General features: G+C 41.4%; 2 protein-coding genes and 1 pseudogene across 4 annotated transcripts in view; 2 read left to right on the forward strand and 1 right to left on the reverse strand.

Annotated features, from left to right (window-relative positions):
• LGALS8 (galectin 8) overlaps positions 1 to 4,274 on the forward strand; it is a 31,434-nt gene extending 27,160 nt beyond the window's left edge. For all 3 annotated transcript variants that reach the window (XM_056113591.1, XM_056113589.1, XM_056113590.1), the window contains one exon: positions 1,540 to 4,274. In XM_056113591.1, coding sequence (XP_055969566.1) covers positions 1,540 to 1,689 — 150 coding nt within the window. In that variant the 3' untranslated portion in view covers positions 1,690 to 4,274. The remainder of the gene's footprint in view (positions 1 to 1,539) is intronic.
• A 795-nt stretch (positions 4,275 to 5,069) lies between these two features.
• HEATR1 (HEAT repeat containing 1) overlaps positions 5,070 to 24,732 on the reverse strand; it is a 58,996-nt gene continuing 39,333 nt past the window's right edge. The window contains exons 33-45 of the mRNA XM_056113588.1: positions 23,704 to 23,750; positions 23,474 to 23,597; positions 22,576 to 22,716; positions 20,918 to 21,207; positions 20,090 to 20,240; positions 14,388 to 14,546; positions 14,092 to 14,226; positions 13,162 to 13,266; positions 12,908 to 13,076; positions 11,755 to 11,909; positions 10,436 to 10,594; positions 6,360 to 6,468; positions 5,070 to 5,394 (exon numbers count right to left, since the gene is read on the reverse strand). Of these exons, the coding sequence (XP_055969563.1) occupies positions 5,306 to 5,394; positions 6,360 to 6,468; positions 10,436 to 10,594; positions 11,755 to 11,909; positions 12,908 to 13,076; positions 13,162 to 13,266; positions 14,092 to 14,226; positions 14,388 to 14,546; positions 20,090 to 20,240; positions 20,918 to 21,207; positions 22,576 to 22,716; positions 23,474 to 23,597; positions 23,704 to 23,750 (1,833 nt within the window). The 3' untranslated portion in view covers positions 5,070 to 5,305. The remainder of the gene's footprint in view (positions 5,395 to 6,359; positions 6,469 to 10,435; positions 10,595 to 11,754; positions 11,910 to 12,907; positions 13,077 to 13,161; positions 13,267 to 14,091; positions 14,227 to 14,387; positions 14,547 to 20,089; positions 20,241 to 20,917; positions 21,208 to 22,575; positions 22,717 to 23,473; positions 23,598 to 23,703; positions 23,751 to 24,732) is intronic.
• On the forward strand, positions 6,586 to 8,827 carry LOC130022812 (zinc finger CCHC domain-containing protein 9-like; annotated as a pseudogene).

Genomic DNA, 24,732 nt, shown 5'->3' on the forward strand with positions numbered 1-24,732 from the left:
GCTATTGAAACTTGAGGGTATAAATTCAGGTCCTCAAATCTGCCTGTATTATAACATGGCATTCCTAAAATAGGTTCTTGGATGTCAAGCAGTCTCCTAATGCTTGGATGCTGGGTGATTGATTGGTTCAGTTTGCTTAGTTGATGTCACTGATTTGAAAATGATTTTACCACTTTTAAATTGTTACAAGGTCTGGACTGTTAAGACTATTTGAGTTCCATCAAAACTCGTTGTTCAAAGCATGAATATTCGATCTGAATTAGGAAGATGGTGATTTTCCATTGATGTTTTCTAAGTTCCAGGAATAAATAGAGTGGAGTAAAAGTTCCAGTAACAGTTAGACCAAGCTAATCATTGATAGTCCCCTGGAAGTTGTAGGTCATTGTTCTGAAATGCTGTCGAATGTGGGAGGGTGAGCTGGATTTTCCAGATTTAGTTGAGCAGGACATTGGAGAAGGGCAGCAGAAGGGTTTGCTGACTTGGCAGGATTAGGGCATATTGCTGGCTTGGCAGGAGTAGGGTATATAGGTAGACTTGAAGGAGTTGATTCTTGTGGCTGATGGCAGAAAACCAGTAACATAATTTGTTTTTAAAGTATGAGTTTTAGGTGTGAAAGTGACTTAAAAGAAGAACTTGTTTTTGTTTTGAGTTTTAGGCAGATAATGGAAGAGCCAGTGAGGACCCTGAATTGAATCTCTGCTCAAATGCTAATTATACCCTAGATTCCCAGAACATGGAGCTCTCAGGAATATTTAAGAAAGACTGAGGCCAAGATTTCCCAATCTGGGACAGAAATCAGAATCATCAATAGCTCTGGCAGATCCCCTAAACTTCAGAAATTCCATATTGTATGACTTGTCAAGGGTAGTCTAGAATTGGAGGCTGCAAAGCAGGACTCAATCCCCACGGTTCCCCTGCCATTAGCTGGAGTCAGTGCCTCTGCTAAATGAATCAAGAAACAGTATTCCTATGGCTTTAGTTTCCAGCCCTGTGTCTGGGGCAACTTTCTGCTTCCCCTAGAGCAAAGGGCAGGAAGGCACGTACTAGTTAGGGAAGGGGATGGAAGCAGGCGGAGAGTCACTTCCCTTATTAGAAGTGCAGGTATCACATAAGCTACTTGAGTTGGATTGGCCTTAGGACACATAGGGGATGTTAGCCGCAGGCTGGGGAATTTGCCTATGTAAAATGTGAGGTAAGATAAAGGACCAAAGGACAAACCGTGATAGCCTCTCAGCATCTGTATTGCAAACCATAATGCTCAAAAGTAGAGTGTACGGTAAAATTGTCTGCCATAAAGGCAGAGGGAGAGTTGGGATGGGGGTGGATACTTGGGACATTGGTGGTGGAAGATGTGCACTGGTGGAGGGATGAATGTTCACTGTATGAAAGTCAAACATGAAAGCTTTATAACTGTATCTCAGGGTGACTCAATTGAAAAAATAAAAGTGAACCAAATGATGTACCTTTTGATCCAGCATCAGTTTGCAAGAAGCAAAGTTGAAAGGGAGACCACTAACAATGTGTTTCCTTTTCTTCTAGATGATAATTTATTGTGATGTCAGAGAATTCAAGGTTGCAATAAATGGTGTGCACAGCCTGGAGTACAAACACAGATTTAAGGAGCTTAGCAATATCGATACACTGGAAGTTGACGGAGATATCCACTTACTGGAAGTAAGGAGCTGGTAGCCGACGTGACTGCTGAAAACTGAAATACAAAATGGCTTATATAATGCTGGCCTCGTTCCTGTGCATCTCACTCGCATTACATTATTAACATACATTGTTAACATGGGCTTACATAATGTGAAGCTGGACTGGGTATTCCCAGGCCTTGCCATGCAGTGTGGTGTTGTCTGGAATGAAGAAATTTGGGGTAACAGTAACTTCTTGCTGTTATGGTGATTCTGCTCTCGCTTGCACCCTGGTTGCCTCTTGTTTAAATTTGCTTCATATTCAACAAGTGTTTATGGCATGCCCACCGAGGGTGGCTAATAGGCACTGAGCACTGATCTTTGTTAGCACTGTGCCAGGAGTAAAGGAAGAAACACACTGGTGTGGAGAACGACCAGTCTGGAACTCAAGCTTTTCTGTACGCTCGTTTTTATTTCTAGGTATTGCATAAACCCACCAGGGACTTAAAAGCATTACTTAGCTATTTAAATCGCCCTAATTTAAAGAAGATTCTAATTTAGTGATCATCTTCCTAACCACTCTTTTTGATGTTGATGGAGACGTATGGCTCCTTCTTTCTTCCATCCCCTGCCTCCCCCCCCCTTCCTTCCAACAATCAGTGGTGCTGGGAGGGCCAAAACCACTGTTTTTGATGTTGATAAATACATATGGCTATTTCCTTTCCTTTCCTTTCCCTCTCCCTCTTTCTTTCTTTCCTACACCTGGTGGTGCTTCGAAGGCCTTTCTGCTCACTGTTCTGAGAGATTGCTAGGGGACCGTGAAATGCTGGGTATTAAACACAGGCCTCGTGTGTAAAGCACAAGTTCTAGTCCTCGGAGCTGTCTCCTAGCCTTGGCTTTTCCTTCGGCATAACTACTACCTAAATGTACAAGCCTCTAGCACTTACCAGATAAATGATATGGAATTTGAACATTACATAAAGATTAGGCGTGCACATGCGCGCACACACACACACACGCACGCATGCACACAAGCAAAAAGGCAAAACAAAAACTATTGTTGAAACTAATTTGATGTCAGTTTTAAGTTTTGTGCTAATAAATGCGTATTTTAGAACATTTGAATTAATGGCTGGAGAGACAGTACAGGGCTGTTAAGGCACCTGCTTTGCACGTAGCTGAGCCTGGTTTTATCCCACCACCCCATTGGGTCTTCTGGGCACTGCCATTGATTCTTAAGTGCAGAGACAGGAGTAAACTCCTGAGCACTTTCAGGTGTGACTCCGAAACAAAGCAAAACCAAAAAAACAAAACCTGGACTTACAGCAAATCAAAGATCTGCTCATACTCCTATAGAAAGTTTTAAGATCACGGCCAGATGAATGTGGCCTGTTAGTTTATGGGTAACAAAGCACTGTCAAGATGAGATATAAAAGTTTGTAAAACAGCCATATTAGAGATACATGAAGACCGTGGGAGTGGTCACATAAGTGTCGTTAGTTCACACACAAAACTTTCCACCTCTCTGCTCTTGCAAAGATCAGCTCGTCATCATTAGGCTGAGATCAAAATATTGTCCTACTTTAAGTGATTAAAATCAAACCTGTATCAGCAAGTTAAATTGTTGCATTTCTGTAATTTTTTCCTATTCTTTGAAGCAGGTTGGCAGAAGTTCTTTATAGAATTTTTACGTGTCAGATCTTGTTACAGGAAATTTCAAAGGCTTGGGAGTGGGGAGGTAAAAAACTAAATTAGTCAGATCATTTCATTATATTAAGTTGCTGGGCTAAATTTTGCCAGGATTATGGATAAATACTATTTGTAGCCATACTTTGGAAAGGTACTGTTACCAACCTCAACTTTTTATATCTGTGGAAAGTTCTAATACCTAATTCTTTTCCATCTGTTCATGTCAGTTGTTTATTCTGGGCTAGGGCTGGAGCGATAGCACAGCGGGTAGGGCATCTGCCTTGCACGCAGCCAACATGGCCGACCCGAGTTCGATTCCTCCGCCCCTCTCGGAGAGCCCGGCAAGCTACCGAGAGTATTCGATATGCCAGACACAGTAACAACAAAGTCTCCAATGGAGACGTTACTGGGCCCGCTCGAGCAAATCGACGATCAACGGGAGGGCCTTTACTTTTACTTACTTACTGACACTAAAAGAAATCACTCGGGGAACAGGGTGAGAATTGAGAGTTGAAGGTCAGAAGGCTCTAAAATTCCTCAAAGTTGTTATTTTTTACATAAAGACATCAAGAGGTTTAAGACTGAGATGTTGGGGACTGTAGGTCATTTAAGGAAAATTTATACTATTTCTTGTGAGTTTAAACAATATATTTTCATTTTCTCTACACAGACAATTACTAAGACTTATGATTCTTTGATCGAATACAAAATGTCAAGGTGTTTTTTTGGGGGGGTAAGAAACTGTTAACATTTATTAATGAATTCTGAGACCTTTCTTAATGAAAAGTATGAATATCTAGCAAGTCACATCTTTAAATTGCAAGCCAGGCTTTTCGCTTTGTCACAATTCTGCGCCAGATTTCTGTATTAAATAGCTCAAAGGAGTTCAAACTAATTCAGACATTCTGTGGGGCAGTTCTTCAGATGCCTTAAAATGCATAATTGAAAATACTTCCCCCGAGCACTGCCAGGAGTAATTCCTGAGTGCATGAGCCAGGAGTAACCCCTGAGCATTGCTGGGTGTTACCCAAAAAGCAAAAAAAGAAAACAGAAAATACTTTAAATAAAGGCTTATTTGTTTAATTTTATTTGAGCCCTTTCACTATTCACCATGACATAATATGGAGATCAGAGAACTTCAAAGCTTTGAAAAATACTGATATTTGTGCTTTGTTTTTCTTGTGAGAAATTCTTGGTTAACCAACCATGGAAATCTGATCATTTCTAATGCCACAGGGGCTCCTTCAGGCCTCCCAGCTTTAGTGGGCCCTTTTTTAGCTGTGGAATGAGTCAGGTGTGGATTGTTTTATAAACAGCTTATTGCTTTCACTACCTCTTCTGCTCTTCCCCCAGATCAAGGACACAGCCACGGTCTTGAATTTATTAAACTGCACCCTATAACTCCTTTCCTCTGTGTGCATATACAAAATTTAAGGCTGTCTTCTACCTAAAATGAAAAGTAAAAAATCCAAATGGTGTTACAATCTGAATAACATTGTTGAGTGCTCAATAAGTAATTTTCTTGAAGCAAAGGCCTTCAAGATAAATAAAATCTTCATCTTGAAGAGATCTTCAAGATAAATGAAGTAGAGAACTCAAGGTGAATGAAATCTCAGACATGGATACTGAAGAATAATTAGGCCTTTAAAATGGATATGTGGTAGTGTTAGAGTGTTAAAAATTAAATGTGTCTGTATCTGTTAATATCCTTTAGAAATGACTAATGTTAAATAAACACACCAGTCTATATAAAAATACCATGTATTTATTATTACTTATTTTTTTTTCAATTCTACACACCTGGCAGGGGAGGCTACTAGGGTAGCACAAACCAGGTGGGGATTTTATAAAGTGATTAACAGTCCAAGTAGGTATAAGGCACCAAAAATAACATGATACCAGACACCCAAAAATAAAAATGTGAAAAATACACCTGAACTCTTAATAGAGTATGAAATACCAACAAAAAGCCCTCCAAAGTTTTAGAAATAGCTTTGGAGAGGCTCTCCCAGGATAGTTTCCAGTTGCTGAATCGTCTTTTGGCACTGATGTTCTACTTCTTCACATTCATCTAAAACAAAACAAAAAAAAAGAAAAATAAGTCAGTCTTCTGCCTCCATTATTCAGCCGAATTCTTGAATTCTTTGGACTGGCGCTCTTTCAAACAAGAGTGAAAGCACCATGGAATACCATCTCTGTATTACCCCTGTCTTCATTCCCATCTTACAGCCTAGACTTGGAGGCTGAATGTGCTGAGACTCCCAAAATAGTGGCATGCAAATACCAATTCCGAATTCCTAGCTTGCCAGGCCACACTTAGGAGTAGCTCACATCACCTCCCCTCCTTGCAATCCAGGAGGTAAGAAGCAGCATGTTTTGGTTAAGTAGTGAGTGACGACTATGAAAGTCTTTGTTTCCTTCCTTGCCTCCATCACCCCAGCTAACAGTCAGTGCACTGTTATTTCGTGGACTGTGTGGACAGTGCATACCTGATATATGTCTAGAACTGTACAAACCTGGGGATCAACCCAGTTCCACTAGTCAGATACACTTGGTTACTTTATCAAATTGCTTAATCTTGTGCAGCATCTAGATCCTTCCTTTATAAAATAGAAATAACGGCAAATACCCTATGTGAGGATTAAATAAAGTCATCCACACATGGCACCCAACATGAATACTGTAATAATTATTATTATCAGAAGCTTTCCTGTCATATTCTCAGTGGCACTAGACATTTTTGATATAGGAACTCTGCATCTGGGATCCAAAATGTTATAATCATTGTATGATACAAAATCATACAATAGGTAAATGAAAAAACAACTGTGGTCTGTTTTGTAATATCACACATACGCCAAATTAATATAGATTATAACATGACCATGAGGTTGTCACTTCCTAAAATGTTCAGTTCCCTCCATTCCACCTGAGATGTCTGAAATCTGAGATGGAGAACAAGGCAAATTATATCCCAATATGCGTTAACCCCCATTTCCATTGAATTTTACTGTTTGAAAAAAGTTTGACAATTACCTTCCATCAGTTCAGCTAAGAAAGGAATGGATTCTGGCAGCAGGACAATGTAGTTCTCCTTTAATTTTTCAGCTAGTGATAACACAGTAATTAGAGCAGCAAATCGAACCTGAAAGGGAGTCAAAAAATTACTGATGAATTCTGCTATAAGTTTTATCAAAGGCTCTGTTAGAATTTAGCTCTGAATTTTTAAATGATGTTATTTCATTTGAGTTATTTTTACTTTATGTCCATCCTAGCTGGCATTCTAGCAAATACCATTAGTGATTTGGGATTGTTTATCGGCAACCTTGTAAAACAAGTGTTCTTTTAAAACTATTTAAAAAAAAAACCCTCATTAACTACAGACCTTTAGTTGGATGTCATTTATAATTCTTTAAAATCAACAAGAGGCGAGGGGTGTGTGGGGGATACAGCTAACTTTAGTGCTAGAACACAGGTGAGGTTGGGGTTCAATCTTAGCACTGTAAAATAAAATGCCCCACCCCAAACTCGAACATGGCATCAGGTTCAATTGCACTGGAGCTCCCCAATTAACCCTAGCTGCTCAGAAGTGACTGCAGTCACCCCTACTATTACATGAGGACCCAAGGCACTGTCTGCTCAGGCTGTCATCTCAGCCCCGAATTAATAAATGTACATTGTGTCATGATGCTCTAGTTTTGGAACTGAAACAAGAAAGGGTCCTTGGAGGGAAAAAGCTAAAACCTACCTAAGTATCAACAACATGAAGTCAGTGAGCTGTCTCTTAAAAAAAGATGCTCCCTAACCAAAACGCACACGGAAAAACAAAAACAAAACAAAACAAAAACAGAGCATTAAAAGGCACATGAGAAAATGCTCCACATCATTAATCATTGGGGAGATGCACATCAAAACCACAATGAGATATCATTTCACACCACAGAGACTGGCCCACATCCACAAGAACAAAAGCAACCGGTGCTGGCGCGGATGTGGCGAGAAAGGGACCCTCCTTCACTGCTGGTGGGAATGCCAACTGGTTCAGCCCTTTTGGAAAACAGTATGGAATATTCTCAAAAAATTAGAAATTGAGCTCCCATTTGACCCAGTAATACCACTCCTGGGAATATATCCCAGAGAGGCAAAAATGTATAGTCGAAGTGACATCTGCAATTGTTTGTTCATTGCAGCACTCTTTACAATAGCCAGAAACTGGAAGAAACCTGAGTGCCCAAGAACAGATGACTGGTTAAAGAAACTTTGATACATTTACACAATGGAGTACTATGCAGCAGTTAGAAAAGATGAAGTCATGAAATTTACATACAAGTGGTACTACATGGAAAGTATCATGTTAAGTGAAATGAGTCAGAAAGAGAGGGATAGACATAGAAAGATTGCATTCATCTGGGGAACATAAAGTAACAAAATGGGAGACTAATACCCAAGAATGGCGGAGATTAGTACCAGAAATTTTGCTCTATGGCTTGGAGGCCAGCCATACATGCTAGGGGAAAAGGGAGCTCAGATTGAGAAGGGAGCACCAAATAAAGGGTGTTGGGAGGATCCTCCCAGGATGGGAGAAGCATGCTGAAAGTAGACTATAGACCAAACATGACTGCCACTCAATGTCTCTCTTGCAAACCACAACACCCAGAAGGAGAGAGAGAACAAAAGGGAATGTCCTGCCACAGAGGCAGGTTGGGATGGGGGTGAAGGGGGGTGGGAGGGATACTGGGATCCGTGGTGGTGGGAAATGAGCACTGGTGAAGGGATGGGTATTTGGTCATTGTATAACTGAAAACCAAGCACAAAATTTGTAAGTCGACAACTGTACCTCATGGTGTCTCACTAGTAAAAAAAGAAAAAAAAAAAAAGGGGAGCATTTAAAAGATGTGAATGGATTCATGGACTACAGATGACAGAAGTGACAGATGGCTCATGATGGGGAGATAACAGCAACCGACAGGAAGGGAAGAAATAGCAGTTGCTTTCAAGTAAGATAATTGGAAGGAAAATGATTAAAAAGGCAAGCAGCAAAGGAAAATGCAAGCGTATGCTTCTATTGTAGCAAACCTGGTCGTGGGGTTGCAGATTGCTAAGCTGCCTTTGAGAACCAACATATGTGCATGGAGATATGTTAGTGGTGTGGGTCAAGAGAGCATAAAATAACCAAATATGAATCGAAAGCAAACCCAGCTGTTGGTGAATTTTCTTTCGTAACATGCTTTTGTTCGGGAAATGGGGCGCCTATCTAGATTTTGTCCCAGTACTCCCAGAGGAATTTATGCTGATGGTGCTGGCTACAAACTTTGTGGCTCTGTGGAACGTTATAAGAAAGACTGTCCTAAAACAAAGAATCCAGATGGAATGGTCGCAGCTGGACAAAGGGAATGAATGCGGACAGTGATGAAGTTTGGGATGTGCCCAAACTACGGAAACCTAACAGTCATTTACTTTTTGATAAGCAATATTCCCACTGTCAGTCTTCATCACCTCAGTGACGATAATGAACTAGGCCTAGTTTACAAGTTGGGGCTGGACTCCTGATGAGGCCTGTATCAGAGCTACCCATGGTGTGGGCGGTGCTGTCAGTTTTCTCAGTTTACTGTTAGAGAAATGATGAGAAAAAAGTCACTGGATTCTCTAAAAACGTAACTTTCATCAGCAAGAATTTAGGTGTAACCAAGTGGTCAGATATGTAATTATCCATCAATTTCTATTAAAAACAAAATTATCCTTATGCAACTAAGGGTAGCTCCTTTGCCGCTGGGAAAGAATCTTTGAGAAAACAAATTTTTGTGGGGCCGGAGTGATAGTACAGCAGGTGTAAAGATGTGATGCGTGGATGCTACGGAGCCTGGGTCTTACGATGCCAGGGACTGAGCCCAGGCAGGGTGCATGAAAGGTTTGTGCCCTAAGCCCTGAATTGTTTCCCCAGCCAGGATAGTTTTCTGAAAAGAATGTCTGGATTAGCAAAGTGAACTGCTTAAATATTTTTAGCTACCCATGTTCAGCTGTGGTACTGTGCATTTAATGCTGCAACTATACAAGAACCTATAAGGAAAACTTGGAGGGTTAATCAAAATAGCCTTACTGTTCTAAATGTTGAGGCTTAATCAAGATAGCCTTACTGTTCTCAAATAAACGTTTTGATTTTCAACTAACCTAGTAAAATTATTTTTTGTTTTATTCTATTCGATGAGGCTTTAATACAGCAATTTATCTGGAGAATGGCAATTCGCTGCTAGATCTGTTTGAAATTCTACTTGCTGTGGAATTTTAATTTCGGCCAGTCCCCTCTCATGTCAACATCTCTCTTTTGTGGAGAGGGGTTTGGGAGGGTGGAGATGGGGATGGCGCTGACAGGAGGTCAGGCCTGGTGGTGCGGAGCTACAGCCTATGGTGGTTGGGGCCATCAGGGCTACACCCCAGCGGTGCTCAAGGAGCCAAGTGGAGATGGGGATCAAGCGGGGGGATCTCGTGCCTATCACACGCACTCCAGCCCTCATGTCAGTATCTTTTTACCACCACTACGTCCCTTTACCAATAAAGTCGGAAACTTGACATGTACAGTGCAAGCAACACACCCCCTAACTCACACTGAGGTCTTATGAGCAAACCAAGAACACCTCTGGGTACACAATGACACTTGCATGGTACTTAGACACAAGGAAGCATTTCATCTTTTTGAGGATTTCAAGAAGATTAAGTGCATTTTAGGACTCTCACATACCCCGTGGATAAGGGGAGGACTTGTGCTATCTATGACCAGCTGATAATACATAAAACCAAAACTTCTGGGCTTGGACTTCTAACAGTGTGATGCCTGGTCCTGGACCACAAGCAGCACTGTTTGTCCCTGCTGGCTGACCCAAGTCCTCCATCTGCAGAGGTGAAAACTGTGTAAACAGGGGTAGGGGTGTGGGTAGAGGGACAGGATGGACATACAGCATGAAATCAGGCGGCCAACTGGTAGGACCGGAGGGGTGGTGGGGGGGTGTCACAGGAAGGGAACTAGAGGTCGGAAAGTTAGAAAAAAACTTGAGAAACCATTGCAGAGTACAGATAAAAAAGCACTGAATCAGTGCCTGCCAATTACAGCTCCTAACCTTAGGTGAGGAGTCTCTTGTCTTGAGCAGAATTTGGTAGTTCAGGGGTTTCCAAAGAGAGTCGTCTGCCATGGCCACTGAAAACTGTGCAATGCAGGGGATCAAGTGCTTTGTCACCCGTTCCTGGAACTTCTCTTCTCCTCCGAGCCTGTTCTCCAGCTATTAAGAGTAAGACAAGAACTTTGAACAACCACTCTCATTTTTCTTTCCGTTTGAAAAAATTCCCTCCCATTGTACTCTTGCTCCGGCCCCAGATGCCAAATCCATCAGTCCAGCAAAGGGATTTGAGTTCTTCCAGAAGGCAGCCATGTCCCAAAACATTCTCAGGGAACCCATTCTTCTTCTTCTTCTTGTTTTTTTCTTTTTGAGTCACACCTGGCGATGCTCAGGGGTTACTCCTGGCTCTGCACTCAGGAATTACTCTTGGTGGTGCTCGGGGGACCATATGGGATGCCAGGGATCAAACCCAGGTTGGCTGCATGCAAGGCAAACGCCCTATTCACTGTACTAGCACCCTGGCCCCAGGGAACCCATTCTTAAAATTTTTTAATTAAAAGTTTTTTTTCAAGGATTATTAGTTTTTCACTTTATATACGTGTATATATACAAAATTACATATACATGTACATATATATATTTCTTGAAAAGTTGTATTGCTTCTTATTCGGTTTTGGGCCACACCTAGCAGAGAAAACTTAGGGGTAACTCCTGGCCCTGTACTCAGGAATCATCCCTGGAAGGCTGAGGGGACATATAAATAGGGGGTGCCGGGGATCAAACTAGGTCGGCTGCATGAAAGGCAAGCACCTGACTCGCTGCACTCTCTCCAACCCCCATTTGCCTTCCGCGCAGCCATCCTGACCAACCCAGGTTCGATTCCCCCACCCGTCTCGGAGAGCCCAGCAAGCTACTGAGAGTATCTCGACCACACATTTTTAAATTAAAAATTTAGGGCTGGAGCTATAGTTGTAGGGCACCTGTCTTGCATGCCGCCAACCTACTATGTTCCCCCAAGTCCGGCCACAAGTAATCCCTGAGTGCAGAGCCAGGAGTAAACCCTAAGCACCAAGTATGTCCTCCAAATAATAAAAACAAAAATTTTAAACACTAGAACTTACCCATGCATTGCATTTAAATAACTGAAAAGTTTCACCATATGATATTATACTCATGAAAACTGAAAATTAACTTGGAAATACAAATGTCACTAGAAAATAAGAAAACCTGATGTGTTGTGCTCAACAAATTATAAATGTAAAAAACAGTAAAAATGTAACAATGACGTCAGCTCTTAATAAAAGATGGTTCTATCTGCTTACCTGATCAACCAATGGCATCATCAAGGTTTCCGCTCTCTCTTTACTTACAAAATGCTGGGTGTCATAAAGGAAGATTTTATATAAACAGTTCAAAATAAACTCTAATAACAAGCAGCACTTCTCAGGGTCATTTTCAGAGTCAAAAAATGCTTCATCTGTACAGCGGGAAGAGTGAAAATGAAGAGTTCACAATTTAATCTCCGTAACACTGTTCAAAGAACTATAACCAGGAGAGTTATTTCTAAAATCACCTAGAAATGATTAGGATGAAGACAAAACACATATAAAATGGTCTCTGAGGGGCTGCAGCGATAGGACAAGAGCTAAGACACTAGTCCTGACTGCACCATACCTGGTTCAATCCCTGGCACCCCATATGGTCCTCCAAGCATATGGGAGTGATCCCTTAGCACAGAGCCGAGAGAAAGGCCTGAGCACCACTGGTGTGGCCAAAAAACAAAACAATAACATAAGCCCTGAGCACAGCTGGGTGTCCCCCTAATACCCCAAGAGGTCTCAGAGGAGTGATTTCTTTTTTCTTATTTAGGCACGTTAAATTATCAACTGTCAAATAAATTGTTTATTAGGAGTAAACCTAAACCAATCTTAATTTTAATGTTGCGCAAATTATTTCGGCTAATGAAGAGTAATTCTTTCTCCCAAGTGAGTCAGTAACACTTTATTATTTTATTGTACTTATTTGGGAGAGGCCTCGCCAGCAGTGCTCAGGAGGCTCAGGGACCCAGTGGTGATTCTCAGCCAACTAGGCCGGCAACGGAATGTAAGGGTCAGGGGATGCTGCTCTGGCCTGGTGGAGTCAGAGGTTACCTGGGCCACCAGAAGGAGCTCGGGGCCCTCCAGGGCTCATCCAGCGATGCGTGGGGGAAACCTGCAGTGCCAAGGAATGAACTGGGTGGGGGTGGGGAGGGCACACGCAAGACATGCATGGCTGTAACACCCTGCACTACCTCCCTTGCCTAATAACTCTTCATTATTTTCCAAACAGATATTTCAATGCTTGGTAACCAGGAACAAAGTAAGCAACTCACCTCCTCCCCCTTGGCCTTAGAAACCTTCAAAATCTTATTTTGTGCATCTAGGACATAATGCACATAGAGCAAGAGTGTCCGGTGAACTGAATCCAGGTACCAACCTGTTTTGGAGATGTTCACTTGGTTCAAGGTATCAGCAAAAGGCTTCACCAAGTGGCCGGCAAACAGCGTAAAAAGCCCTTTCAGTTTTTCAGCAATGCAATTTGCCAGGTTGTAAAATGTCAGGAGTCTGTCCTTTGGGGCATCCTCGGTTTTGGCCCAATCAAATAACTGGAAAGATAGGGTACAGTTTCTCCTAAACAGCCTGTGCGTTATATGTGTATATACAAAGGAGACAGGGAGGAGGAGAGTGTACCTTGAAGAACAAGGGTCTGAAGGTGACTTCGGAAAGCTTTACAACCATGGCTACCAGACAGTCGATGATACACTTTTCAGTGTTTCCAATTTCCTCCAGATGATTCTGAAAAGAGGAAACTGACTGATTAGCCAGAGTACGAACATCTCGTTTGAAAAACGCTGGGCAAGAGAATCTGGAAAAAACCTGAGTGCCCGAGAACAGATGACTGGTTAAAGAAACTTTGGTACATTTACACAATGGAGTACTATGTAGCTGTTAGAAAAGATGAAGTTATGAAATTTACATACACGTGGTACTACATGGAAAGTATCATGTTAAGCGAAATGAGTCGGAAAGAGCGGGATAGACACAGAAAGATTGCATTCATCTGGGGAACATAAAGCAACAAAATGGGAGACTAACACTCAGGAATGGCTGCGATTAGTACCAGGAACTTTGCTCCATGACTTGGAGGCCAGCCACAACACGTGCTAGGGGAAAGGGAAGCTCAGATAGAGAAGAGAGCACCAAATAAAGGGTGTTGTGAGGATCCTCCCAGGGTGGGAGAAGCATGCTGAAAGTAGACTATAGACCAAACATGACTGCCACTCAATGTCTCACTTGCAAAACACAGTACCCAAAAGAAGAGAGAGAGAACAAGGGGGAATGCCCTGCCACAGAGGCAGGGTGGGACGGGGGGGATGGGGGTTGGGAGGGATGCTGGGACCCGTGGTGGTGGAGGATGGGCACTGATGGAGGGATGGGCACTCGATCATTGTATAACTGAAACCTAAGCACAAAAATTTGTAAGTCTATAACTGTACCTCATGGTGTTTCACTAATAAAAATATTTAAAAACAAAACAAAATAAAACAAAACAAAAAAAAACGCTGGGCAAGCACAGTAGGTGACGCGCTTTAGGGTTTGGGAGGGTGCGAATAAGCTTACCTCGGCATGCTGTGCCCGGAAGTCTAGGGCCTCCAAGAAAAATGAAGTGAGCTGAGACTGATGGGAAGTGAGTTCATCCTTTTTCATTACCCCGATGTGTTCTTGCAGGATGCTCATAAATGGACCCATGTGATTCTACCAAACAGTAAAAGACAAGTGCCCACCCATTTTTAATATTACTGGAGTTCAGTTATACAGTTATAAAGGAATTAAGTAACCATATTTTTAAGTAAAAATTTAAGGATTTTAGTACCGCCTCTACCTTATCCAAAGCCCTATACCCAGTATGATCTAACCTTCCAGTTCTTCTCAGTCTGCGTGTATGTTTTGTTGATGGCTGGCAGCATAACTCGAGGTGAGAGTTCGGTAGCCAGGGTCTTTTTAAGAGATGTGAGACGCACATGAGCCTGTGAGGCAGAACCCATTTCCCTCGTGATTGTTTCCAAACGAATCACCTGCAGGAATATAAAAGTGATTACGATGACTGAAGGTAGTCACTGAGAATGTCTCTGCGTAAAGTGAGATCATGTGAGATGCCAGTTCTTAAAGCAGAACTATTTTTAACATCAACCCTGACTTTATGTAGACTCAAGGAAATATCTCTTTCCCATTCCTTCCATTTACCTAAACCATGGCCCTGGAGGCATAGGTAAATGTGGAAGGCAGCAAGGAGCACTCAGTCTGGGTATGTTTTCAGAGCTCAGGAGTTTATTAACAATAAGAAAACTATCCTTGCTAAAAGTACAGAAAACTCCCCAGACAGAGATGTCCTTCCTAAAAATGTCTACCTGAAAACTCTGACTAAAGAGTTAGTGTAGCCACAGAAATGGAGAATCAAATCAAACACCGGAAATTAAACAGCTCACTACTGAATAACTAGTGAGTTAGAGAGGAAATCAAAGAGGAAATCGAAAGATTCCTGAAAACAAATGATAATGAGGATCCAAGCTACCAGGACTTGTGGGACACAGCAAAAGCAGTGCTAAAAGGAAAGTTTATAGCTCTGCAAGTGTTCCTTAGGAAGAAAGAAAGGGCCACATAAATAACTTAACCTCACAGCTTAAGATCTTAGAAAATGACCAAGAAAAGGAGCACACCAGGCTGAAGGAAGGAAATAATACAATTTAAAGCAGAAATCAATGAGCTAGATAGAATCCTCAAAAACAGTCCAAAAGATCAATGAAACCAACAGCTAGTTCTTTGAGAAAATAAACAATATTGATAAACCACCTCACAAAGAAACAGAAAAACCTAACAGATTATATCAGAAATGCAAAGGGGGACATCACAACAGAAACTGCAGAAATCCATAGGATCATCAGAGATTACTTTGAAAATCTTTACAGTATGAAACATGAGAACCCTAAAGAAATGGATAAATTCCTGGATTCTTATAACTTCCCAAAACTGAACCAAGAGGATTTGGAACACCAGAACAGACCTATCACCATTGAGGAAATTGAAATGGTAATCAAGTCTTCCCAAAAACGAAAGTCCAGGTCCAGATGGATTCACTAGTGAATTCTTTCAAACTTTTAAAGAGGAACTCCTGCCAATATTTTTCAACTGAAGTAATTATTTTTTCCAAGTAATTAAAGAAATAGAAATACTCTCTAACAGTTTTTATGAGACAAATATCACCTTGAGAGACTCACAAATGAATCTCGGAACGGAGCAGTTCACCCAGAGATGTCTCAGGACCTTGTGCCAGGCTGATTTTACCAGAGTTGCTCCTTCCCATCTCCCTGTCCCTTCAGGGTCCTGGTTGTCATGCCCACGAACTACCTCCAGGTGCCATTTTAAACACATTAATTAAGTTCGGGCCATGATCCCGAACTCACAAACGAATCTCAGAACTGATCAGCTCACTGCAGAGGTGTCTCTGGGCCCCAATTATTTAGAATTTTAGAATCACAGGAGAGCACGGCTGCAAAAGATGTAGCTGCACGACATCTCATGCTATTCATAACAAGCAATACAAATAAATTATTTAGTATCTGCCTGTGACAGGCAGGCTTGAGTGGTGGTGGGAAAATTCAAAATAATGGTGTGGGAAGGTGTAGAGGTGGTAGGATTAGTATTTAAATATTGAATGTAATCAATTATTGTGAACAACTTTGTGAAAATGAAATTTAAAAAGTAAAAATAAATCAACCTGACACACAAGATTATTAAAAAAAATAGAAAATTATAGACCAATTTATCCCTGATGAATACAGATGCAAAGATCCTTAACAAAATACTAGCAAATAGAATCCAACAATTCATCAAAAAGATCATATACCATGACCAAGTAGGATTTATCCAGGAGATGCAAGGATGGTTTAACATCACAAGTCAATCATCATAATACACCATATATCCAATAAAAGACAAAACCACATGATCATATCAACAGATGCAGGATAAAACTTATGAAAGGATCCAGCATCTGTTCATGATAAAAATTCTCAATAAAATGGCAGCTGAAGGAACTTTCCTCAATATAGTCAAAGCCATCTACCACAAGCCCACAGCAAGCATTATTCTCAACAGGGAAAAAACTAAAACACTTCCCTTGAAGACTGGGGACAAGACAAAGATACCCATTCTCACCACTTCCATTTAATATAGTACTAGAAGTATTCACCAAAGCAGTTGGGGAAGAAAAAGATACTAAGTGCATCCAGAGAAAAAAGGAAGACGTCAAGCTCTCACTATTTGCAGATGATATAATACTATACTTAGAGAACCCTAAAGTCTCTACCAAAAGCTTCTAGAAGTAATAGATTTATATAGTAGGATGGCAGGTTACAAAATCAATACCCAAAAGTCCATTGCTTTCCTATATATAAATAATGAAAGAGAAGAAAGTGATATTAAAACAATCCTGTTCACAATTGTGCTGCAAACAATCAAGTACCTCGGAATCACCTTAACTAAGGAGGTAAAGGATCTGTACAAAGAAAACTAAAAATGTTACTCTGAGAAATAAAAGAGGACACGAGAAAATGGAAACACACCTCCTGCTCATGGACTAGGAGAATTAACACTGTCAAAATGGCAATATTTTGCAAAGCATTATACAGATTAAATGTGGTCCCTATAAAGATACCCATGACATTTTTCAAAGAAATTGATCAAACACTCCTGAAATTCATATGGAAGATAAACCCCCACGAATAGCTAAAGCAATCCTTGGGAAAAAGAAGATGGGAGGTATCACCTTCCCCACCTTAAAACTCTACTCAAAGTGGTAGTAATTAAAACAGTACGGTACTGGAATAAAGGGAGACCCACAGACCAATTCACAGACCAATGGAATGGAACTGAATATCCTGGCACAGACCCTCAAATATATGATCATCTAATCTTTTATAAGGGAGCAAGAAATAAGAAGAGGAGCAAGAAAAGCCGCTTTAACAAGTGGTACTGGGAAAACTGGACAGCTACATGCAAAAAATGAACTCTGACCTCTACCTACTGACATGCACAAAAGTCAGATCAAAATGGGTTAAAGACTTCAACATCAGACCCAAATCCATTAAGGTATCTGGAAGAAAACATAAGCAAAACCCTCCAAGACAATAAAGCTAAAGGCATCTTCAAAGATGAAACACTGCTAACCAAGCAAATGGAAGCAAAGATTAACAAATGGAACTACATTGAACTAAGAAGTTTCTGTACCTTAAAGAAAGTGTCTAAGATATAAAGACAGTCCACGGAATGGGGAAAACTATTCACCCAGTAACCACCTGATAAGGGATTAATATCCAGAATATAGAAGTCACTGGGCACTGGTAGAACTTTACAAGAAAAAAACATCCAATCCCATCAAAAAAAAAAAAAATAGGGAGAAGAAATGATTAGAAACTTCCTCAAAGAAGAAATTCGTATGGCCAAAAGGCACATGAAATAATGCTCTACATCACTCATCATCAGGGAGATGCAAATCAAAACAACAAGGTATCATCTCCTATCACAGAGACTGGTACACATCCAAATGAACAAGAGCAACCAGTGCTCTTGAGAGAGGGACCCTCATCCATTGCTGGTGGGAATGCCAACTGGTCCAGCCTTTTTGGAAAACAGTATCGACATTCCTCAAAAAACTAGAAATTGAGCTCCCATTTGACCCAGCAATACCACTTCTGGGAATATAGCCTGAAGGTCCAAAAACACGCAATAGAAATACCACCTGCACGTCTATGTTCATTGCAGCACTATACACAATAGCCAGAATCTGGAAACAACCTGAATGCCCGAGAACAGACAAATGGATAAAACTATGGCACTTCTACACAATGGAATACTGTGCAGCTATTACGAAAAATGAGGTCATGAAGTCTGTCTATAAATGGAAGAACTTGGAGAGTATCACGCTGAGTGAAATGAATCAGAAGGAGAGGGACAGAGATGAAATGACTGCATTCATTTGTGGGCTTGAAAATGGGTCAGGAGGACTGGTCAATGGTTGGAAATTACCACAAGGGTCAAATAGAGTTAGTGTACCATGTCAGTTAAGATAAACTTCATCAATCACAGATCAGAGAATGAGGGATCAGGCATTCATAAATGGAAACGCTGCTCTTGCAGGGAAGCAGAGAACTGCAAGGAGGGAATTCTGCTTTGCAAGATAGCTTAGGGATAGTAAACTTTTCATATTGGAACCAAACAGCACGACAATTTCTGTACTAAAAACTGAGAATTCTACCTGCCTAAATCAAAAGATTTTTAGATTTCCCCTCACAGTGCAGTAAGAGCAATAAAATACATTCTGCAAAACCCTAACAGGGAAGATCTCCACATCATACCTGCAGCCACGGCACAATTAAGCAAGGGGGGGCGGGGGGGGACAGGGGCAGAGATAAATTGTGCAACAACTGCAAAAATATTTTTCAGAAATAAGAATCTTATAGCCAAATCCTCCAGCTGTCACTGGGCATTCAGGTTTGGGCCAGCAGTGACAAGACATGCAGGGCCTCATGGGATGGGGGTGGAGCCGCTTTCCTCCCCACCCCAACGAGACCCCAGGTCGCCACCCACGAATGGCCTCTCTGGCTCCTGATCAAGCTGCTTAACGGCCATGATCCGAGAGACTCAGGAACAAATCTCGGAACCCAGCAGGATTTGGCAGAAATCCCTCCAGGTTTAAGTGTTAAAATTTTGGAATTTCAAAATCGTGCGGCCACTACTGAAGCCATGTGACATCATATGTTATACTTAACCAGCAATAAAAAACAAATTGTCTACTGTTACCTTCTCAGCAGATCTGAGTGTTGGGGTAAAATCCCAAATAATAATGGTGGGTTGGGGCTGGAGTGATAGCACAGCGGTAGGGCGTTTGCCTTGCATGTAGCCAACATGGCAGACCCAGGTTCGATTCCCATATGGTCCCCTGCGCACCGCCAGGAGTAATTCCTGAGTGCATGAACCAGGAGTAACCCCTGAGCATCGCCGGGTGTGACCCAAACAGCAAAAAAAAAAAAAAAAAAAAAAAAAAGGTGGGTGTGGTTATCAAAATATTGAATGTGATCAAAATAGAGAGAGAGAGTAATGTGGAAATCATCTGCCCCACAGGTAGGGGGAAGGTGTGGGATTGGGGCATATTGGGGTTTTTGGTGGTGGAGAATGGGCACTTGTGAAGGTATGGGTGTTTCACTGTATGACCGAGACTTAAACCCAAAAGTTTTATAACTGCTCTCACGGTGATTCAATAAATAAAATTATAAAAAATGAAAAAAAAATAGTAAGGTGGAGTTCATTTCCAATTCAATCAGCTAATCAGTGACTGAATAAATAGCAGTACTCCTACATAAAAAAATAGAATCTTACAGCCAAACAGAATCACTTAAAAACAAGTAAAATTATTAATTTTGTAATGATTCCCTTTCCCCACCACCCAAAAGTGCCCCAAAAGTGCGCGTTGCATGTACGTGTGTGTGTGTGTGCGTGTGTGTGCTTGTGTGTGTGGGGGGGTGGGGATGAGTTTGGGGGGGGGGGCATCACTGTGACCCACCTGGAACAAAACGTCTTCTAGGTAAGGGCTGATAAAGTGTGGGAGTGTTTCAACCACCTTCTGCAGGGCCGCCAAGGTGCTCAGTAGGTAGACCTCACCTGAGAGCAGCTCGCTGGTATTTTTCATGGTTGCCAGCAGTGATGGCATCAGTCTAGAAATCAAGAGCAAGAGTTTGAGAGGCTCGTAAAGCAGCAACAGAGACTGGAGAAGAGGTCAGTAGGAGAAATTCCCATTTATCCCAATTATGTGCTAGTCACTGCTGCCACATCTTGTGTGACAAAGGGCAAGTATTGGGCACTGTGCTAAAGGCAGAAATACAGTCCCCCCCGCCCCCCCGAAATCCAGAACAGGAGGCACTGTCTCCCTTTTATACCTTTTACACATAGCAAAATTCTCACCAGTCAAGCAATCCGCCCAAAGGTTACAGAGCTAATGAATGAACAAATGATACAGCTGAGGTGAGCACCAGACACACCCAGCTGCGAATGTGCGAATGTGGGCTGCACCAGTCATACCCAACCGTGAATGGGGGCCAAATCAGGTAGCTTTGGTTCAACTGGCTGTATTCTATGAAGAGCCACCTGCTCCTTCCAGATCACAGGCCAGAGAACAGTGAAAACTGGGGAGCAATAATCATCATAAAGACAGTGAAAACTGGCGAAGAATGAACCCCATAAAGGTAAATAAGACTGTTTCTGAATTTGAAGGACTGACTCTTTAAGAAATTAGATTCCTATGATCTTGTAGTGGAGGTCAAGAAGAGTTACTAGATATTATGATCCAATCTGTATCATGAACCTGGGCTCTGTCAGGGCTCGATCAATGTACCTGGGAAGCTGAGGGATGGCCAGTGCTTCCAGAGTGGAGGCCACCTCTGCGACACACAGCAGGGCACTACCCAAGACGTTCTTTTCTTCCTTTGTTTCTGGGGCAATCAGTTTCACTGCAGCACTCAGCACTGGGACAAAAGGCTCTGGATTTTCTGCACCAAAATTCTTGCATAAAAGCTTGAGGGTATACAGCGCCGTCTGTCTGTTGATGGGCTGCTCTTCTGCTGACTTCCTTCTGTGTTGCACAACGGCCAAAAGGTCTGGAACCAGTTTTAGGAAATGGTAAACCTAAAAAAGGGAGGAAAAATTCCCGAATGATCAAAGCTGCAAAACACTAGGATGCTCGTTCATTTGTCCATTCTACTACCTGAAACTGCCGAAGTTTAAGTCCTGATCCAGAGATCCTAAGCCACGTGATTGCACACAAGGAAGTTTCCCCATCTAATTTATTTACGGCTAAATGAAGGTACAGTGCTCTGGCCAATTTTCAATTTGTACAAATATCCTATTGGTTTGGAGTAAGAGAGGATTAGGAATTCTGCTAAAGCAAAGGCAACATATGGACTATATTAATCAAGACTCCATGGGGGTAAAATTCCATTCTAAGAGCTCATATAAAGAAAACAAACCTATTCAAATTGCTTCAAAAAGAATCAAATACCTAGAAAAAATGCACAATCACGAAGGTAACAGAGCCAGCAGTGACAACACACGCCAGGCCTCATGGGATAGGGGAGGAGCCAGTCCTTCTTCTCCCCCGCCCCAATGGGACCCTGAGATGCCGCCCACAAACTGCCCCTCCTGGCTACTTATGAAGCTCCGTAGTGGTCATGATCCCAGAGACACACAAATGGATCTCAGAACAGAGCAGCCCTTGGCAGAAATCTAAAATTTTATTAGAATTTTAGAAATCCAAGATTGTGCAGCCACGAGACACCATATGTTATTCATAACCAGCAATAAAAAACAAACAGTCTAATGTTGCCTTTTTGGCAGGTCTGAGTATTGGGGGAGAATTCCAAATAATAATGATGGGGCTGGTGTCAAAATATTGAATATAATCAAAGTAGAGAGAGATGTGGAAATTATCTGCCACACAGGTTGGGATAAGGGTGAGATGAGGGGTATACTGGGATTTTTGGTGGTGGAAAATGTGCACTGGTGAAGGGATGGGTGTTTGATCATTGTATGACCGAGACTCAAACACAAAACTTTGTAACTATTCTCACGGTGATTCAATAAATAAATTTTTAAAAAAATAAAAAAGAAGGTAAAAAAGGTGTAACCAGAAAACTTTAGAAAAAAGAAACTTGAAGACAACACAAATAAGTAGTAAGATATTCTGCACTTATAAATTAGAATAGTGAAAATATTCACACTATCCAAAGCAATCTACAAACAATGTAATTACTATAAAAACTTAAACAGCATCATTATTTTTTTTAAAGAAATAGAACAAATCTAAAATCTGTATGGAACCACGAGACCTCGAGTAGCCAAACTCAGAGTTCTTAGAACTAATCCAGAGGCTTTATGCTCCCCAGCTTCAAACTGGATTTATAAAGCAGTAGACTCAGAAAACTATATACTCACTTAGACTGTATCAAGTGGAAAGAGTTAATACATGCTTTTGGATAAAACAAGAATGGCACTTACTGTCTTCTTCTTCCAGGACAGATTCTGCTGGAGCTTGTTGTTCAGCAGATCCAGCGCTTTCCGGCGCACGGGTGGGAGCGGGTTTTCCAGGAGTCCCCTGATGACAGGAATGAATGTTTCTGTGGGCAGCAAGGCATTGACCTACACAGTGGGTGCACATTAAAAGCAAGCTTTTTAAAGCGAAGATCAACCTGGATTAAGACAGACTTCTTCCTGAGGCCTGTCCTCTAGTGGTTAGGCATTTTAATACAGTTTCTTACTTAATTCTAACACTAACCTTTCAGTTAGCCTACTTGACATTTATTGGGGTGGGGAGAAACACACACACAAAAAAAGTGATGCTAAGTGATGCTAGTGTGAATAGGGGCAACGAGATAGCTTAATGGGCTAATCTTCATGCCATGTAAGCTGGAGGCCCAAGTTTGATGCCCAGCAACATAAGGTCTCCTGAGCACTGGGAGGAGCCCCTGAGCATTACTGGGCATGTGGCCCGAAACAAAACAAGTAAATGAACAGCTAAATGCCAGGTAACTTGATAAGCTGACCAAACTGCAAACACCACTGTGAATGTGAATGCCAGTGACTGTTTTAACATACCACATATTTTACTTAATAAGTGTATTTTCCTGTCCACTTCAAAAATGTAGAATATTAGAGAATATGGCATGACAGTAAAGCACATATTTTTGAGCCAATATTCATAATGGAAAAGGAAACAACCATGTTTTCAGATAAATTTCTAGGTATCAAGAGCTCCTTTTCCACAAACATCTGAGCGACAGTTATTTATTTACTGGGAAGCTACCGACTTTATTCTTAAAGTAAGACTTTGCTAAATAATTTCACTATGCCATGAAAGTAGCAACAAAACAGAGAAGATGGGAAAAACAAAACCTACCTTATCCAACATGTCGTAAGCTTTACTGAGGAGTGCTCGCCAAAACTTTATGGTTAGTTTGTCAGCATTTTTCTCCATGGACTGTGCCACGGCATTAATATAGCCAAGAATCATTTCTAGCAACCTGAAACACAGGAGGAAGCATGATTGAGAGCTTGGTACACTATCCTCCCAGTTTTCTGATGAGATAATCTGAAATTACTTCCAAAGGCAAAGTAAAAATAACATACCTCTGCTCAAAGCCTTTTAAAGCCTGAGGACCACCACTTTCCACTACCTGTTTTTGAAGGAAGACATCATTAGAACAGTACAGAAGTGAATGAGAACGATCACTTGAGGCATATTCGGTGAAATTCTCCCAGTATGATTCAATTCAATCTTCCAGTATTTTTTGACATTACATTTCGGTCAGGAGCAGTTCCTCCCCATCACACTACAATAACACTATATCCCTCTGTTCACACTAAAATTGAGACATTTACAATATCTGTAAACTACATTAGAAAAACAGTGAATAGCCAATGCTAATTTATTTACCCATGACACTTTTAATTAAATGTTCACCTCTACTTTGTGTTGAACATCATGGCCACTCTGCCCTGCTGCTTTTTTTTTTTTCTTTTTGGATCACACCCGGCAATGCACGGGGGTTACTCCTGGCTCTGCACTCAGGAATTACCCCTGGCGGTGCTCAGGGGACCAAATGGGATGCTGGGAAATGAACCTGGGTTGGCCACATGCAAGGCCGCATGCCCTACCTACTGTACTCCAGCCCCCTCAGCACTGCTTCTTAACCCCATTCTCTCCTACCCCAAACTACCCAAACTTGAATCAATGTCACATATTAACAAAATTATTGGTGAACAACCTGCTTTTCTGGTAATATTAGATTGTTGAGATCTATCTATTAGTTGCTCTAGTTCATTCATTTAACCACAAACAATATTCCTTTGTAAATACCACAACATATTCATTTACCGCTGGTGGATGTTTAGTTGACACCATCATTTTTTCACTTTTAGCAACCACGCTAAAATATTCTGTCTCTTTGAGCATACTGGCAAGTTTCTGTAGAACATGTACCAAGGAAAGTGAACTGCTAGATTATATGACTCAGTCTTTGACCTGACTCAAAGATGTCAAGCACTTTTGAAAACACTTGCCCCAACTCATCGCTGTGGACAAAATCTGTGCCCCACAGCTTCCACACTGTTTGCTTTTTAAACTGTTGTCAACATCACGCTGGCATTTAATTTCCA

The sequence above is a fragment of the Sorex fumeus genome, unplaced genomic scaffold (genome assembly GCF_029834395.1).
Source record: "Sorex fumeus unplaced genomic scaffold, SorFum_2.1 ptg000021l, whole genome shotgun sequence".
In the NCBI taxonomy this organism is placed as follows: domain Eukaryota; kingdom Metazoa; phylum Chordata; class Mammalia; order Eulipotyphla; family Soricidae; genus Sorex; species Sorex fumeus.